The sequence below is a fragment of the Nyctereutes procyonoides genome, unplaced genomic scaffold (assembly GCF_905146905.1).
Source record: "Nyctereutes procyonoides isolate TBG_1078 unplaced genomic scaffold, NYPRO_anot_genome, whole genome shotgun sequence".
NCBI classification, from domain to species: Eukaryota; Metazoa; Chordata; class Mammalia; order Carnivora; family Canidae; genus Nyctereutes; species Nyctereutes procyonoides.
In genome coordinates, this window is record NW_026575121.1 from 46,573,272 (window position 1) to 46,593,090 (window position 19,819).

General features: G+C 42.6%; 1 protein-coding gene across 3 annotated transcripts in view; it reads right to left on the minus strand.

The window, feature by feature from the left end:
* Window positions 1-19,145, minus strand: part of UGGT2 (UDP-glucose glycoprotein glucosyltransferase 2) — a 194,487-nt gene extending 175,342 nt beyond the window's left edge. For 2 of the 3 annotated variants that reach the window (XM_055335813.1, XM_055335812.1), the window contains exon 1: window positions 18,892-19,145. In XM_055335813.1, the coding sequence (XP_055191788.1) occupies window positions 18,892-19,043 (152 nt within the window). In that variant the 5' untranslated portion in view covers window positions 19,044-19,145. The remainder of the gene's footprint in view (window positions 1-18,891) is intronic. The other variant, XM_055335814.1, reaches the window with a different exon arrangement.
* Between the last annotated feature and the right edge of the window lie 674 nt (window positions 19,146-19,819).

Below are 19,819 nucleotides of genomic sequence, written 5' to 3' on the forward strand. Positions count from 1 at the left end.
AAGGGCCAGAGGGCCAGAATATGTATTTGAACAAATCCTAGCTGAAAACTTTCCCAATCTGGGAAGGGAAACAGGCATTCAGATCCAGGAAATAGAGAGATCCCCCCCTAAAATCAATAAAAACCGTTCAACACCTCGACATCTAATAGTGAAGCTTGCAAATTCCAAAGATAAAGAGAAGATCCTTAAAGCAGCAAGAGACAAGAAGTCCCTGACTTTCATGGGGAGGAATATTAGGGTAACAGCAGACCTCTCCACAGAGACCTGGCAGGCCAGAAAGGGCTGGCAGGATATATTCAGGGTCCTAAATGAGAAGAACATGCAACCAAGAATACTTTATCCAGCAAGGCTCTCATTCAAAATGGAAGGAGAGATAAAGAGCTTCCGAGACAGGCAGGAACTGAAAGAATATGTGACCTCCAAACCAGCTCTGCAAGAAATTTTAAGGGGGACTCTTAAAACTCCCCTTTAAGAAGAACTTCAGTGGAACAATCCACAAAAACAAGGTCTAAATAGATATCATGATGACACTAAACTCATATCTGTCAATAGTAACTCTGAATGTGAATGGGCTTAATGACCCCATCAAAAGGCGCAGGGTTTCAGACTGGATAAAAAAGCAGGACCCATCTATTTGCTGTCTACAAGAGACTCATTTTAGACAGAAGGACACCTACAACCTGAAAATAAAAGGTTGGAGAACCATTTGCCATTCAAATGGTTCTCAAAATATACCCTAAAAACTATAGAACACTTCTGAAAGAAATTGAGGAAGACACAAAGAGATGGAAAAATATTCCATGCTCATGGATTGGCAGAATTAATATTGTGAAAATGTCAATGTTACCCAGGGCAATTTACACGTATAATGCAATCCCTATCAAAATACCATGGACTTTCTTCAGAGACTTAGAACAAATTATTTTAAGATTTGTGTGGAATCAGAAAAGACCCCAAACAGCCAGGGGAATTTTAAAAAAGAAAACCATATCTGGGGGCATCACAATGCCAGATTTCAGGTTGTACTACAAAGCTGTGTTCATCAAGACAGTGTGGTACTGGCACAAAAACAGACATATAGATCAATGGAACAGAACAGAGAACCCAGAAGTGGACCCTGAACTTTATGGTCAACTAATATACGATAAAGGAGGAAAGACGATCCACTGGAAGAAAGACACTCTCTTCAATAAATGGTGCTGGGAAAATTGGACATCCACATGCAGAAGAATGAAACTGGACCACTCTCTTGCACCATACACAAAGATAAACTCAAAATGGATGAAAGATCTAAATGTGAGACAAGATTCCATCAAAATCCCAGAGGAGAACTCAGGCAACACCCTTTTTGAACTTGGCCACAGTAACGGGAGAAGGACAGTGTATGTTCTCATTCATTTGGGGAATATGAATAATAGTGAAAGGGAATATAAGGGAAGGGAGAAGAAATGTGTGAGAAATATCAGAAAGGGAGACAGAACATAAAGACTTCTAACTCTGGGAAATGAACTAGGGGTGGTGGAGGGGGAGGAGGGCGGGGGGTGGGGGTGAATAGGTGATGGGCACTGAGGGGGACACTTGATGGGATGAGCACTGGGTGTTATTCTGTATGTTGGTAAATTGAACACCAATAAAAATTAATTTATAATAAAAAAAATAAAATAAAACCTTTGGGAATAATTGGAAAAATAAATAAATAAAACCTTTGGAAATAATGAATTGAGAGGTTACTCAGTCCTGTACAGAACAACAAAGTGCAAGACATTCAAAGCAAGTAGATTCAACTATTTAAACTAGAAAGGAAATAGCCACTAAACAGATGGTACAAGGGCATCTGGGTGGCTCAGTGGTTGAATGCCTGCCTTTGGCTCAGGGTGTGATCCCACGGTCCTGGGAGAGTCCCACACGGGCTCCTCTCTGCCTATGTCTCTGTCTCTCTCGTTAATGAATAAATAAAATTCTTTTAAAAAAAAACAAAACAGATAGTACACATTTGTTATTGCCAGCTTATCTTTCTCTCTAGTCTTGGCAAATTTAAACTAATGCTTTATATAAATGGAAAATATGAGGGCATCCAAGACACATGCAAAATAATTCTTGTGGGTCTGGTCACTAAAGGGGAAAAGGAGGAGAGAAAAACTGATTAATTTATTCACATAAACATAGCAAGCACAGGAATTGAAAGCAGTGCACAAACAATTCTTGCTATTAATAGTGTCCAACTCGATGGCATTAAAAAAAAAAAGGAGGAGAAGGAGAAGGAAAAGTTAAAGGCAGAAGAAACAATGGGATAAACTGGATGTGGCCTGAAAAAGTCAAGAATGTACAAAACCTTAAGCAAAGCAGGGAGCAACACTTAATACCTAGCTGACTTGACTAGAGCTACAGAGAGGCTTGTATACTGTGCAACCATAGGCAGAATGTTCATATGCCAGAATTTACACATTTAAGTAGGATCCTTCCAAGTGTTCACCTTGAGAACATATTCATACACACCTATTCCCTCAATATACCACTGTTCTCAGCACTTGGGAACTCTTCTGGAATGGACTTCCAGGGGCAATTTGCCAGTAATTCATGAGGAAATATCCTTGAGAGATCATCTACATCAGTTCCTCAAAGTTTAAAAAAGTAAAAAAGACCCCAAAAACTGGTATTTCCAATTTGTTCACTTGCTTTATACAATATTTAGCTTCAAATAACAGTGTTTCCCAAAAAGTTCTACCATAGAGAAATAAAAATGATTTGCATAGAGGATATGTTTATATGTATAAAAGAGCACAACAGTAGTTATAAGAGCAACACCAGTGTTATAAATGCAGTTTTGATATAGAAGTTATGAGTTATGAAAATTTACCCTCATCAGTCTATAGTCATCCCTAGCAAATAGTACTAAATTATAAATTTCTTTAGGTAGGGGGCATACCTCATCCATCTTTGCTTCCTACACAGTGCCCATCATAGGGCCATGCTCAAAATAGGCACTCAAATTTCTAGTCTGAACTAAAAGATTCTAGAGACAGAGACAGGAGAGACAGAAGAGAGATGAAAGACAGGAGAAACAGAGGAGAGGGACAGGAGAGACAGAGAGGAGAGAGACGAGAGAGACGAGAGAGGCGAGAGACAGGCGAGAGACAGGCGAGACAAATTCCCAAGAAAGCTTTAAATTAAAAAAAAAAAAAAATGGAGCTTCCCCAAACAGAAAACCATTATTTCTCCCAAGCTCCCTCAATCTACTCAATGCTTTCAATTCTTCATTTTCCATCTGTTCCTCTCAATCTCTTTGACTTACTTAGAATTCTTATTACAAGAAACATTAAAAACTAGAACGTGAACAGAATAATGAAGTCTAGAAAACAAAAATGCAAAGTGCAACTGTTAAAGGAACTACCAGCTTCCAGCCTGCTACACTGTCAAAGAGAGATTTGGTTCACGAGGATAAAGTCAAGACTACTAAATAAAAGTTGTAGTGGGAAAGACTGTAGTCTGCATAACAAAGGACTTGCTGACAATTTATATTTGTTCACAAAAGAACAGGTAAGGGCAGGAGGGAATGAACATTAAGCATCCTGTCTGGATCATGCAATCAGGACAGTTTCCACAGATCAGGTATATTGTAGAGGTAATTCTGATGGTGGTTTGAAGAAGACACTACCTAATATAAGGTCCCTTCTGTTGAATCAACATTATTGAGTGCCGACTTCTTTTGTACTGAGTCTTGGGAAAACAAATATGAATAAGAAATACTCTTGGGGCCCTGGGTGGCTCAGTAGGTTGAGTGTCCAACTCTTGATTTTGACTCAGGTCATGGTCTCAGGGTCATGAGATGGAGTCCCATGTTGGGCTCCACGCTCAGCAGGGAGTCTGCTTGAGATTCTCTCTCACACCCTCTGCCCCTCCATTTGTGTTGTCTCTCTCAAATAAATAAATCTTTAAAAAAGAGGGGGAGAGACAGAGAGAAATGGGGAGAGGGGAGAGGAGGAAAGAGAGGGGGGAGGGGGGTAGAAGGGGAAGAGGGGGATGGGGGAGAAGAGGGGGGAGGGGAGAAGAGGATGGGGGGAGGGAGGGAGAGGGAAGGATAGAGAGAAAGGGGAGAGAGAAAGGGGAGAGAGAAAGGGGAGAGAGAGAGAGGGAGAGAGAGAAGGAAGAGAGAGAGACAGAGACAGAAAGAGAGAGGGAGAAAGGGAGAGAGAGCTAGAGAGAGCCAGAGAGCACCAGAGAGCGCCAAAGATTCTTATTGCTTCTACCAACCCAATATTACGAATACTTACTGAGCACTTACTTTTTTTTAAATTAATTAATTAATTTATTTATTTATGATAGTCACAGAGAGAGAGAGGCAGAGAGAGAAGCAGAGAGAGAAGCAGGCTCCATGCACCAGGAGCCTGATGTGGGATTCGATCCCGGGTCTCCAGGATCGCACCCCGGGCCAAAGGCAGGCGCCAAACCGCTGCGCCACCCAGGGATCCCGAGCACCTACTTTTGTACACTATGCCTTGCAAAATATAAATAAGAAATAATCTTATCCCTTGAAGCTCACATTTTAGCACCTACTTTTGTACACTATGCCTTGCAAAATAAATTTATTTATTGATGAGAGAGAGAGAGAGAGAGAGAGAGAGAGAGAGAGAGAGAGAGAGGCAGAGACACAGGCAGAGGGAGAAGCAGGTTCCATGGAGGGAACCTGAAGAGGGACTTGATCCCCGGTCTCCAAGATCACGCCCTGGGCTGAAGGTGGCGCTAAACTGCTGAGCCACCCAGGCTGCCCACAAAATAAATTTAAATGAAATAATCTTATCCCGTGAAGCTTACATTTTAGCACTTACTTTGTACACTATGCCTTGCAAAATAAATTTAAGAAATAATCTTATCCCTTGAAGCTCACATTTTAGCCTCAGAAATTAGCATACATACCTTGTAATAAGAATTATTACTGAAGTATTGACCAAATGTTATGAGAACATACTAGAAAGACATTAGTTTTATCAAGGAGAAAGTAATATGCTAACTCCATAAATAAGGTATCAATGAAGAAAAGACTGTTGCAGAGTATTATATTGCCTTCCTAGGGCTACTATATCAAAACCACAAACATAGTGGCTTAAAACAAGAGAAATTTATTTGTAAAGGTCAAAGGTCTAAACTCCTGTTGTCAGGGTTAGCACAACAGGTTCCAAAGGTCAGGATCTACATTTATCTTTTGGGGGGCCACCATTCAAGGCACTATAGTCCATCCTGGGCTCCCCAGAATCCATATCTGTCCCACATACAAAATGTATATGCCCTACCCCAACATTCCCCAATGTAATCTCAACCCATTAGAATATCATCTCTAAATCAAAAGCTCACATAAATATCACCAGAAGTCTCACATTTTATCATGTAAATCACTTAAAACAGGTATAAGTGAGACACTGGGTATGCTCCACCCTGGGGCAAAATTCTTCTCCATATGTGAACCTATGAACTAGAAAACAAGTTGTGTACTTCCAAAATGCAGTAATGAGACAGGCATTCCAAAGATTGAAATTCAAATTCCATAAAGGAGAAATTAGGAAGAATAGAGGAGTTATCAGTCCCAAACAAGTTCAAAATACAGCAGGACAAATTCTATTAGGTTTCAAGCCCTGAGCATAACCCTCAGTGGCTTGTTGCTCCACTTGCTGTCCTGCTTGCCACAGCTCTGCCTTCAATCTCATAATTCCTTTTTCTTGAAGGGTTGAAGGGTAGCACGTTTGCAGTTAAGTAGTCTATCAGCCAATTTCCTGCCTATGGGATTTGGAAAGTCTGACAGCCTTGTCTCATTTCATCCTGTCTCTTCTGGTATGAGCTGGCAAGGTTTCTGTTGATACAATAATCAAAATCCTTGGGGGTCTCTTGTATATCTTACCAGGACCATGTTATTAACAAAAAAACCCTCCACAGACCATTCCTGCATAAGCCCACCTCTACTCCTGGCTTCTGCTGAGAATGCTGAGTGGATCCATGAGTCATATGCCTAACCTATATAGCAAAAGACTGTCCAGCCATATATTTGGTCTTCTTTCCAGAGCTTGTGTCCCCAACACTGAGTTTCCGCATTTCAACATTCTTTGCAATGGACAAGTGGAGAAGCTCCCATTATCCAGGAGAAGTGCTACAGTCCTCTTTCCTTAACACCTCCATCTTCAGTTTCTCTTTCCTCTTGCATTTTATTATGAACAAGGGGAAACCAGGAAACACTTTTAATGATTTGGTTGGAAAGCTCCTTAGTTAGCTATCTAAGTTCATCATTTAGAAGTTCTGTTTTCCACACAAGTGTAGAATCCAATTCAGCCAGTTTTCTGCCACTAGAAAACAAGGATCATCTTTGTTTCCAATAACAGGTCCCTCATTTCCTTCTTTTTTTTTTTAAGATTTTATTTATTTATTCAGAGAGAGAGAGAGGCGGAGACACAGGCAGAGAGAGAAGCAGGCTCCATGCAGGGAGCCCGACAAGGGACTCGATCCCGGGTCTCCAGGATCACACCCCGGGCTGCAGGGAGTGCTAAACCGCTGCGCCACTGGGGCTGCCCCCCTCATTTCCTTCTGAGCATTTACCAGCAGTGGATTTAACATTCTTATTTCTACCAACGTTATACTCATAAGGACATAAAGTGTTTCTTATGACAGAAGCTTTATCCCTACCACACTCCCTGGTTTCCTCTAAGTCCTTAGCAGAATCACCTTTAATATTCTTATTTCTACCAACAGTCCCCTCAAGGCAATCTAGGCTTTTTACCATATTTTTCACAACTCTTCCAGCTTTCGCTTGATTTACCAGCTACTTCCCCATTGTTAGCTATTTGTTACAGCAGCACTCCACTTTACCAAATCTGTACTGGTTTCCTAGGGCTGCTGTAACAAATTACCAAACATTTGGTAACCTAGAAACAGAAACTTATGATCTCACAGTTCTGGAGGCCAGAAGTCCAAAATCAGGGTAGTGGTGTGGCTATGAGCCACCAAATGCTCTAGGGGAGAATCTTTCCTTGCCTCCTCAAGATTCTGGAGGCTACAAGCACTCCCTGGTTTATGGCTACATCAATCCAATCTCTGTCTCTGTTCACAAGGCCTTTTCCTCTACTGTCTCTTATAAGGACATTGGATTTAGATAATCCAGATAATCCACAATGATCTAAAGACCCTTAACTACATCTGCAAATATCCTTTTTCGAAATAAGGTAACACTAATGGGTTCCAGCAGTTAGGATGTAGACATCTTTTTGGGAGCTGCCATTTTCCCACTACAAGTGATTAGGCTGGTACATCACATGGGGGCTAAACTGTGAAGGACCTTAAGGAGCATCCTACAAAAGTTCCAGCTCTAAGACTCAAGGACAATGCAAATCAAGATAATGCAACTACAAATCTAAGATTGGAAAAAGTTAGGCTGATTTGGAATGCAGTATGGGATCAGATCCATGCAAACTCTGGCAGGAAAAGAGAAGAAGACAACACACATTAGGCTAGAATACACTTTTCAATAAAACTATTACATCTGATATCATAAAATACAATGGATCATAATATACTATGAACACTTATGTACCAACAAATCAGACACCTAAAAGAAGTGAACTCCTAGAAATAACCTACCTGAGACTGACTCAGAAAGAAGTAGAAAATCTGGACCAATTACAACCAAGGAGATTGCGCCAATAATCAAAAAACTCCCCAGAAACAAAAGTCCCAGACCAGATGGCTTCAGTGGTGAATTCTACCAAATATTCAAAGAAGATTTAATATCTTTCACAAATTCTTCCAAAACCTTAAAGAAGAGGAAATGCTTCCAAACTCATTTTACAAAGCCAGCATTACCCTAATATCAAGGAGGGGTGGGGGGGGGAGAAACACATACACACACACACGGAAATTATAGGCCCATGTCCCTGATGACCACAGGCGCAGAAATCCTCAACAAAATGTTGGAAAACTGAATTCAACAATACATTAAAAGGATCACACACTATGATTAAGTGGGACCTATCCCAAGATGCAAGGATGGTTCAACATCCACAAATCGGTCTATGATATACCACATTAACAAAGTGAAAAATAAAAATCAAATGACCACCTTCATACAAAAAAATCATTAAACAAAAGGCAATGTTCATTTATAGTAAAAACTTTTAACAAACTGGGCATAGAGGGAACAAACTTTAACATAATAAAGGCCATAGCTAACATCATACTCAACAGTGGAAAGCTGGAAATTTTTCCTCTAAGATCAGAACAAGGCAAAGATGCTTACTCTCACTTTTATTCAATATTTTACTTAAAATTCTAGCAAGAGCAATTAAGAAAAGGAAAAGACATCTAAATCCAAAGGAGGAAGTAAAATTGTTACTGTTTGAAGATAACATGATAGTATACATAGAAAACTCTAAAAATCCACCAAAACTATTACAACAAATAGACAAATTAAGTGACAGGATACAAAAATCAATATAAGAAAATTTGTTGCATTTCTGATACCAAACTACCAGAAAGAGAAATTTAAAAACAATCCCATTAACAATTGCATCAAAAAGAATAAAATATCTTGGAAAAATTTAACCAAGAAGGTAAAAATCTGTATACTGAAAACTATAAGACACTGATAAAAGAAATTAAAGATACAAATAAATGGAAAGACATTCCATATGCATGGATTAAAAGAATATTGTTAAAGTGTCCATACTACCCAAGCAATCTACAGATTTGGGGCAATCCCTATTAAAATTCCAAAAACAAAACAAAACAAAAAATTCCAAAGCCAGGGTGCCTGGGTGGCTCATTCAGTTGAGCAGCTGCCTTTGGCTCAGGTTGTGATCCTAGGGTCCTGGGATCAAGTCTCATGTTGGGCTCCCTCCTCAGACTACCCTGCTTCTCTCTCTCTTCTGCTCATGCTCACTCACTGTCTCTCTCACTCAAATAAATCTTTAAAAAACAAAACTAAATTCCAGTACCATTTTTTTAAAGATTTTATTTATTTACTCATAGAGACACACAGAGAGAGAGGCAGAGACACAGGCAGTGGGAGAAGCAGGCTTATGCGGAGAGCCTGACATGGGACTCGATCCAGGATCTCCAGGATCACACCTTGGGCTGCAGGCGGCGCTAAACCGCTGTGCCACCGGGGCTGCCCCACTGCGCTACCAGGGCTGCCCTCCAGTACCATTTTTCACAGAAATAGAACAAACAATCCATAAATGACCCTGAATACACAAAGCAATTTTGAGAAAGAACAACAAAGCTAGAGGCAACAGGCTTCCTAATTTCAAACTATATCACAAAGCTATCATAATCAAAACAGTATGAGACTGGCATAAAAATAGACACATTAACCAATGGTGCAGAACAGAGAGCCAAGAAATAAATTCTGCATATATGGTCAATTAATTTATAACAGAAAAGCCAAGAATATACAATGGAGAAGGAACAGTCTCTTCAGTAAATGGTGTTGGGAAAACTGGACATCACATGCAAAAGAAACTTCACCCGTCCTACAGCATATACAAAAATTAACTTGAAATGAATTAAGACTTGAACATAAGACCTGAAATGATAAAACTCCCTGAAGAAAACAAAGGCAGTAAGCTCCTTGACATTGGTCTTGTCAATGACTTTTTGGATTTGACATCAAAAGCAAAGGCAACAAAAGCAAAAATAAACAAATGGCACTATAACCAAAATGCTTCTACACAGGGGCAACTGGGTGGCTTGGTCTCATTTATAGAGAACAGACTGGTGGTCATGAGGGTCAGGTAGTGGATAGGTGAAATGGGTGGAGGTGGTCAAAAAGTATGTGAAAATTAATAAAGGGAAACCTCACTAACATGGATTGGGGATACTAGAAGGAAAAGCCAGAAGGGGGAGCTGTACCATTCAATGTCCATGATAGAAAAAATTGTCAATTAGAGACCACTAACAGAAGACTCTTCAACAGGAAAGAATCATCAATTACAGGGACCAACAGGGAAAGAGGTACCTTGCATCTCCTACAAGAAACTGACTACCTCTGTAACTCAAAGAGAAACCATCATCACCCTGAACTCCTGCTTTTTTCCAACAGACTTTCCTTCAAAACAATCCTTTCCAGTTTCCTCTTTCTTCCGTATAAAATAACTGTTCCTCTTGTTTGTTGCACTTGCCATAGTTTTGCCATAGCTTGTTTGTCCCTAATTGCAATTCTGTTATTCCTGAGAAAACTCATTTTTGCCCATAAAATAACTGTTTTAATATTAACATTTGGTTAAAAAAAAAAAAACATTTGGTGAACAGAGGTGGGATCCAGAGAGGACCCCCAATCATCTCTGAGGCTGGTGAGCAAACGGGTGCCAGTACCCACAGAGCCAATGGGTTCATGGTTTTCTTGCCTACCCTGGAGTTTGAGAATGATCCTCAATGTTCTTCTTAGACTGCTAGCCATGCTCTCCTTGTGTTTGAGCTCTCCAAGCTTTTATTTGAGACTTTAAGGCCTTGTTCTTTCTGTGAGTACTCATTTAGACTTTGATCCGACTCCTTTTCAGAACGGGACTGTTTCTGAAGAACGGGACTGTTTCTGTTAGAACTGTATCTCGTGTTGGTCTTTGCCCCAATTCCTTTTTGGGATTAGACCACACCCATTGGAACTACACTAACCTTTAGTCCAACTTCCTTTTGGAATCAAACTGTTCCTATTACAACTATGCTAACCTTTGGTTGGTCCCACTCTTTGGAACCAGATTGTTCACTGGAACTGTACAAGTCTTTGATCTGACTCCTTTTTGAAACTGGACTATTCCTATCAGAAGTTTGATTTCCTTCTAGAACAGGCTTTTCCCATTGAAACTGTACTGTTTAGGAATTTTTTTTTTTTCCGTTAGAAAAAAGCCTTTAAGAAATGGGATCCCAGACATCAAAATACTTTTGAGTCCTGCCCCCTATGCCTGCTTTGGGGACCCTGGCTGGTTTTTGTTTAAAAACTATGGTCCCTCCTCATCCACATTCCTAAATAAATCTTCTGACTTAGCCAAAACTAATTTATAACTACAATGGCCATGATTTGATCTCCCTAACACTTTTCTCAAAGCTGAACTGGCATTGAGAAGCTGTCAAAGGTGCATGGGATGCCTATTTTGATTGGTATTTTGAAGCTTCCAAAAGTTATCAGAAATCTAAAATTGCCTCTCTGCAAAATACAATTTCTAGATTAGCTGAGACAAACTATTACAAAGACCTAAAAGTTTCTGAAGTCTCTCTCTTCCCACTGCCATCTTGTCTCAGGATGGAAGCAGCTACCTTGCGCTCAGATGCCACCTCCGGTGTCATCAGCCTCCTTCCTTTCCATAAAGCCTGCACCTCCTCTATACCCTCAGTTTCCCTGTTCTAATTCTCTAGCTGAATTTACCTTTCCCCTCAAACTTCTCCCCACTCCCTTCTTTCCTGAACCTATTAAAACCTTCCCCTTTAAAGCTAAGTCTTCTGAGGATCTCAATAAACCCCATATTTATTTAGCCTTGGACTAAGGCTGAATTGTGAGCCATACTTCAAGAGTTTCCTAAAGTGACTGAGGACCTCGATAGGTTTGCTAGAGTCTAGCAGAGTTGTTCAAACTTACCCGGTTTCTCAGATTTATATCAATTAGCCCACATGCTTGTTGGTGAGGGCCAGGCCAAACATTGGATAAAACTAGTCCAGGGAAGGTCCTGAAAGGGATTTAGAGAAACAGACACCTAACTTTTGGCAAAATGCTGAAACACTTGCTGGAAATCTCCACTGAGCAAGAACAGAAGCTCTTCCTGAGCCTGTTGACTGGAACAAAATTTAGACTGCAACAAAAACCTGGTGAAGCCATTCATAAGTACTACAACCAACTCCAAATTGTCTTTAAATTTTTATCTTTCTGGGATCCCTGGGTGGCGCAGCGGTTTAGCGCCTGCCTTTGGCCCAGGGCGCGATCCTGGAGACCTGGGATCAAATCCCACGTCGGGCTCCCTATATGGAGCCTGCTTCTCCCTCTGCCTGGGTCTCTGCCTCTCTCTCTCTCTCTCTGTGTGTGTGACTATCATGAATAAATAAATAAAATCTTTTAAAAAAATAAATTTTGATCTTTCTTTAGATGTTAAATCCACTTAGGTAGCATTTAGCTCTAGGTTTATTAATGGGCTGTTTATTTAAAAGGACCAGGGTTGGGGATCCCTGGGTGGCGCAGTGGTTTAGTGCCTGTCTTTGGCCCAGGGCGCGATCCTGGAGACCGGGGATCGAATCCCACGTCGGGCTCCCAGTGCATGGAGCCTGCTTCTCCATCTGCCTGTGTCTCTGCCTCTCTCTCTCTCTGTGACTATCATTAATAAGTAAAAATTAAAAAATAAATAAATAAAAGGACCAGGGTTGAATGGGAAACTATGTTCACTCCAGATTCAGTCAATTTGGCAAACTAGAGGTTTGCTCACATCCTAGATGTGTCAACCTGCCTGCCCCCACTGGCCAAAAAAAGACCAATAAAATTCTTAAAATTCTTGGTTTTCATCTCCAGCAAATGAAGGCTCCTGAACAAAATTAAAAACCTACTAGTTTGTACTCCTTGCAAAGAGCCAGGACATTGGGGAAAAGATTATTACTGACTTAGGTACTCCTGCACCTTCAGCTGCCTAGCCAGTATTTCCAGTATCCTCCGAATTCCCAATAGGGCTCTGAGGAGCCACAGAGACTCTTCCCAGTCTCTCCTCTTAATCGACTCAAGAGAAACCTCTCTCCAGATTGGGATTGAATCTCTCTATCCTTATTGGCACCAGAGCTATCTATACTCTTGGTGCTCAACCCCATTGCTATAAAGCAGCCCTGGAGTACTAAAATGGTCTCAAAGAGTGGAGGGTCTCTAATAAACCTCGGAAAGTTCCTATCTCTAAACCTACTTCCTTTTGTCTAAGCACTCTGATACACACACCTTTCTCCTTAGTTCCTCTGCCATTCTTCATTTACTGGAGGCTGAGATTTCTTAGAAAAAATAGACCAGAATTTCCTTTCTCCCAAAAGGGGAAATAATTCTGAAATTTGACCACAGTAATCAAAAAGGCAACCAGGTAAATTAAATGACCCTTTGACATCTTTTATTTGCTCTGAGTCTGACAGCACTATAGTGGAGTCGAGGACAGTGATGATTTGTCCCTACTGGGTCCATCCTCTAGGACAAGATCTTCAACTGATATTGGTAGAATAATCCACAGTGTACCTCCCATCAAGATTCAAATAGATGCCTCAAAACTTCTCCCTAGAATTAATGAATATCCTATAAATAAAGAAGCCTTTCAAGGCATCAAACCCATAATAGAAGATTACAAAGTTCAAAGCCCCATCATTCCTACACCAATCCCTATAAGATGGCTATTTTATCTATGAGGAAATCCAGTGGCCAAGGACGGAGGTTTATCCAGGACCTCTGAGCAATAAATGACCCTGTTATCCCTCAGTACTCTGCTCTTCCTAACCCCATATGCTGACATTCATTCCCACTGGAAGCCAATTTTTCACTGTAATTGATCTCCACAATGCATTCTTCAGTATTCCACTCAATAAGGATAGCCAGTATCTTTTTGCTTTCACTTAGGAAGAATGGAAATACACCTGGACAGTAATGCCACAGTTTTACAGAGCCCTTCTTTTCACAAACCTTAGAAGCTGATTTGGATTGTAAGTTTTCTGCAAGTTCTACTTGGATGCAATACCTAAATGATATGCTTCCCTGCACCCCCTTCTCAAACCTCTTCACAGGAAGACAGCATCCACCTGTTAAAACTTTTGGCCCTAATGGGAAATAAACACTTCAAAGAAAAAAAAAATGCTGTTTGCTCAACTCAGGTTTCATGCTTAGGGCACCTAATGTCAGAATAAGGACTACACATGGATCCAGGGAGATTTCCTGGCATCCTGAACTTTCCAAAACCTAGAAGTAACGCCAATTATGAGGTTTTCTTGAACCTTTCTTGGATTCCAAACTTCTATCTTATGCCTCAATCTCTGTATGTTTTACTCAAAAATGTAAAACCTCACCCTATTATTTGGAAAGTTCAAGAAGACAGATGTGTCTTTGCATGTGAGAGGAAAGGGAATACCCTTGGGAGTACTAACCCCAAAACATAGGGCCCATAGGGTATCAGAGCCAACAATTAGATCCTGTGACAAAGGGATAGGACTCTAGCCTCAAATATTCCTGATAAAATAATCATGGCATCCTTTTAGCCATCCTTGTATTCTGGCCAAGGGCAAAGCCACATTTATACTGATAGCTGGTATGCCTTGGGGTAGCTTAAGACTTTGGACTATAGAAACAAAGTTTCCTTACCTACAATATGGCTAAAACTAAAAATGGCTCTTATGTTCAAAATGTGTCAGATGCCACACTTCTGCAGGCTGCTCTGGCTGTTATTAAGGTTCCTGGGTATTCCAGACTCAACTCCCTGGAGGCCAAAGGACACCATCTCACTGATATCTCTGCCCAAAACACTGCTCTCAAAGAAACCAGTAACCTCTGTGATTATCTAAAGAGACGTTCTGCCAAATGATAATTCGGAAAGACCACCAGGAGATACCAAACAATTGTCTGAGTGGGGGAAAAACAATATTGGGAATCTTATCACTGTTGGTTCAATAAAGAAAGAGAACTCCAGGGAACACCTGGGTGGCTCAGCGGCTCAGCAGTTGAGCATCTGCCTTCAGCTCAGGTCGTAATCCTGGAGTCCTGGGATCCAGTCCCGCATCAGGCTCCCTGCAGGGAGCCTGCTTCTGCCTCTGCCTGTGTCTCTGCTTCCCTGTGTGTGTGTGTCAAATAAATGAATGAATGAATGAATGAATGAATGAATGAATGAGAGAGAGAGAACACTCTGGTTTGGACCAAAAAACAATCTGGCCCTACCAAAATTGCTAAAGTTCCTACACTTACCACTAAATAGCATTAAACCATTGTGGTTTACTGACACAATGATAACATTTCATGAACCAATAGTGGTGAGGAAGTATTAATGAGGTTGTAAAAAGTGCCTACTTCACTTGCCCCACCTGTCAAAAACATAATCCAGGGAAACCTGTTTGCACAGATGGATTTCATAAAGTTTTCCCAATGAATGGGCAGAAACATGTTTCAGTATTGGTCTGTATGTTTTCTCACTGGACTGAAGCTTCCCTTGTAGAGAAGCCGCTGCTTCTACTGTGGCTAAAAATTCTGTTAGAAAAAAATGATCCCTACCTGGGGAATCTTCTCAAACTTTACAGTGACTGAGAACCCATTTCACTGATCAGGTGCTTTGACAAGTTAGGGCTGTCTGCCCAGTTTTTACAGCACTGTCATGGTGCACATCATCCTCAATCCTCAGAGTTAGTTGAGCATATTAACAACACTATGAAGACTCAATTGGCAAAACTGTAGAGATCTTCCAAACACCCTGGTGAAAAGCACTACCACTGGTTCTTCTAAATCTCTGATCCATCCCCTCGAAACTCAAACTCTCACCCTTTGAGATAGTCACAGATGTCCAATGCACTTGGCCCTTACAGCTCCTTTGATCCACAGCAGATAAATGGAGATATACTTCAATATTGTAAAGGCCTAATTATTTAATGCTTTGGTACTGTGACCTTTCTCAAAGTGCACTGCCAGGACAGGGCCTTAAGCATCACATCTCACAAATAAGAGATTCCATCTACTGAAAAAAGGCACCTCCAGAAAGACTGTATTCAATCTTGCTAGAAAGGCTCTTATCAGGAACTGCTAGTTCTTGTGGCACCAAACTCCAAGGAATAGGCTCTTGGAGTCACATGACACATCTAGAGAAATCACCAAACCATGCCTGGACTGGTACACCATCTGGTGACCTGCAAGTAAAGATTTTCTTGAGTGAAAACAAGAGGAACAACTGACAATGCAGCTTTCTTAATATGTCAGGACCAGACCTGTATACCTCTTCCTCACTGTTTGCTTCTATGATCCCCTTCTTAGAAAGGAAATGCTCTTGTGTGCATTTCCCAAACCCCTGTTAAAGGGAGAAACCTCTTCTGTTGATTACAGCCTTTCAGCAACAGTCTCATCAAAATCTCATGACAAATTAAATTCTCAGCTGCATTTTTTGAAGGGTTAGAAGATTCAGAAGTTACAAATGTCTTTCTTTCATCTGAATTCTTATCTGATTCTGAATTCTTATCCAAATTCATAGTTCCTGAATTTGAAACCTTACATGCTATATTATTGGATAACATTTCAAGTGGTTCTTCTGAAATACTTTTTGTTTTGTTTTGTTTTAAAGATTTTATTTATTCATGATTTTATTTATCTCTGCATGGAGCCTGCTTCTCCCTCTGCCTCTCTCTGCTCCCCCCCCATGTATAAATAAAATACTTAAAAATAAATAAAATTAAAAAAAATAAACCACTGGGCCACCCTGAAATAATACTATTTTAATACACTTTTGAAGTTTTACTATTTCTGCAAAAAGTTCATTAGTTATCGCTTCGTGTTTATACCTGCACTCAATCTCTCAAATGCACTTAGTTCATTCTTACAGTGTGCTCTTACAGTATTCACTATTTTTCTCTCAGGGCTACTTTAAGTGAGGACTTCTAGGAGGCATACAAGACTCCAGATTTGCCTCCATAGGGAGAACTTTTCTCCCCTAAGTCAAAATAAGTGCCAAAAAATAACCTTCAGCTGGATACTTTCTGACCCAGGAGCCTGGTTTAGAACCATCATACAATTTGGAATTGTGTTACTTCTGTTTTTATATTTTTTTGTATTTAGTTCCCTGTCAAACTTTTATAAAAATGATATACCAAATTAAGAGAGGAATACAATCCAATACTTACTGTCTTGAAATGATACAGACTTTACATAGTTAGGAGGGAGAACTCTGGGGCACTTCCTTTCCTTGTTACTCAAACGTGGCTTTTAGGTGGTTTCCAAGCCCCCTGTGTACTTTCCATCCATTAGGATAAGACAATCAAGAAAGAACCTTTCTGGCACTGAGGGACAAAGCCACTAAATATGAAAAACCTGACTTTCGGTCAGTGATGTTTTCAAGCAAAGATTTTGATCAAAAGGGCATAATGTAAAAATTATCAAATAGAAACCTTATTAAAGTGGATAGGGGATGGAGAAGAGGTCACTGTACCACTCAATATCAATTGCTGGAAGAACAAGCAATTATAGACTCCTAACACAAGATTTGCAACAGGAATCCTCAATTACAGGCCCTAACAGAAAAAGATGTACTTTGCATGTCCTACCAGAAACTGACTAGTCCTGCATCTTAGCCAAAGACAAACTGTGATCATACTGGGCTCTGGCTCTTCTCCAAAGGACTTTTGTTCTAAACAACCCTCCCAAACTTTCTCCGTCTCCATAAAATAAAGTTCCTCTCCCTTGCTTGTTAGACTCGCCTATGGTTTTGCCATAGTTTGTCCCTGATTGCAATTCTGTATTATTCCTGAATAAGTTCATTTTTGCTAGTAAAATAAAATTTTAAGGTTAACAGGTACAAACTTTCAGTTATAAGTCATGGGTATGTAACGTATAGCATGTAGCATGTGACGTATATGAAAGCTCCTAAGATGTTGAAAGCTCCTAAGATGTTGAAAGTTCTCAACACACACAAAAAAGCTTATATCTCCGTTAGGTGACAGACATTAACTAGACGAATTGCTGTGATCATTTCACAATATATAAAAATACCAAATATTATGTACACCTCATACTAATATGTGCTGTTAATCATAACTCAAAAAAATGGATTTAATATCTTAAAAACGCAATGTAGTGTCAGGTGATGGACTCTCTTTTTAAAGGTCCATAAGAGGTTTCTTCCGCGAACTGACAAAAAAGCAGCCGGCATTAAAAGTTCATGCTAGGGGGATCCCTGGGTGGCGCAGCGGTTTGGCGCCTGCCTTTGGCCCAGGGCGCGATCCTGGAGACCCGGGATCGAGTCCGACATCGGGCTCCCGGTGCATGGAGCCTGCTTCTCCCTCTGCCTGTGTCTCTGCCCCTCTCTCTCTCTGTGACTATCATAAAAAAAAAAAAAAAAAAAAAGTTCATGCTAGGGACGCCTGGGTGGCTCAGGGTTGAAGGCCTGCCTTCCGCCCAGGGCGTGATCCCGGAGTCCCAAGATCGAGTCCCGCATCGGGGCTCCCTGCATGGAGCCTGCTTCGCTCCCTCTGCCTGTGTCCCTGCCTCTTTCTCTCTGTCTCTCGTGAATAATAAAATCTTAAATAAATAAATACTCATGCTAACTAAAGTAAGGAATATTCAAATGTGGTTTAACTTCCAGAATGGCTATGAGCAAACTTCAAGAGATAAAAGTTTTGTTTCTGCAAAGTGAGACGAACACATTTCGGTGGATTCGGGAAGAAACACCTGGCGGGAAGCTGCCTTCTCCGCAGGAAGCTTAGGAGCCCATGAAGGAAGAAGGTGTGACCGTGAAGCCCGGCGGTTCCAACACCGCTTCCTAAAAAGAACCGCCTCCATCAACGGAAGCTGCCTGCGCTAAAGGTCGCGCTCCAGCTCCCAGTCTTCCTTTTCTTTTTCGTAAATGCTCCTGAGATCCAAACGAGTTAAAGGCCCCTACGTTTGGAAAGCCGTGGGCGAGGCAAGGCGGGCGCTGCCGGGGCGGGGGCAAGGAACCGCGTGGCAGCGCCGCGCCACGCACCGGGCCTCACGGGAGGAGGAGGCGAGGAGGCGACGCCGCGACGCCGCGACGCCGAGCCCGAGCCCGAGCCCGAGCCGAGCCCCGGCACGAGCACGAGGGCGCTGCCGCCGGCCGGCCCACGGCGAGCCCGCTCCGAGGGGCCGCAGAGACCGCCCACAGCCCCTCACAGCGCCGGCCCTCCCCCCGCGCGGGGCTCGGCCCCGGGGCCGCCCGCACCCACCTGGCCTCCAGCAGCAGCGGGGTCGCCGGCCACTTCGCGGCCAAGTGGGCCGTCACCGCCTTGGACGCAGAGGCCGTCCGGGCGCCGAGCAACGAGCAGCACAGCACGGTGGAGCCCAGGAGCAGCCGCACCACGTCCGCGGCCCCGGCCATGGCGCGGGCAGGGAAGCGCGAGCCCCTCGGACCGGCGCTCGCAGCCCGCAGCCCGCAGCCCGCAGCCCGCAGCCCGCAGCCCGCAGCCGCCGCCACCCGACAGTCGGCTCCTCCCGCCGCGCGGCCGCCCACTTCCGGTGGGGGGAGCTCGAGTCCGTTACCCGGAGCCGGAGCCGGGCAGGCAGCGAGCGCATGCGCGTCCCGCTCCCGCGCGGTCGGCGGAGCCCCGGGGGCTGGAGCCTGGAGCCACGTAGGTGCGGGCGGTGCCGGGGCGCGCGGCCGCGTGGCTGGGGCTCCCGGAGCTGGGGGCGGGGGGTCGGCGATCCGGAGACCCAACTGCGACTGCCGCCCACTACGGCTGGGAGGAGATGCCCAGGCTTGGAAGAGACGGCATGAGCCGGCGTGGATTTTGTGGATTTTATCCACGTTTACACTGGCAGAAAACAGGGCCCGTCAAGGTCCAATCGTCTGCCTTACGAGCTTCTAGATTTTAATAGAGTCACCATCTGGTAGGGCTTTTAGAAAGCCCGAGGTCCAGTAGTATTTAACCCGCCTCGCTCCCAGGTGCGGAGATTCAGGCTCAGAAACCATCACCTTAGGGTGACATCGCACGGAGGGCCGGGTGTTGGCTTTCAAACTAGGGTTTCTGATTCAGTAGACCTGGTGGGAGGAGGGGGGAGGGCGTCCAAGAATCTGCATCTCACGCCCATCAAGTTCCCAGGTGGCATTAATAGTGCTGGCTGGGAACTTCGCTTTTAGCTTTTGTACTCAAAAGT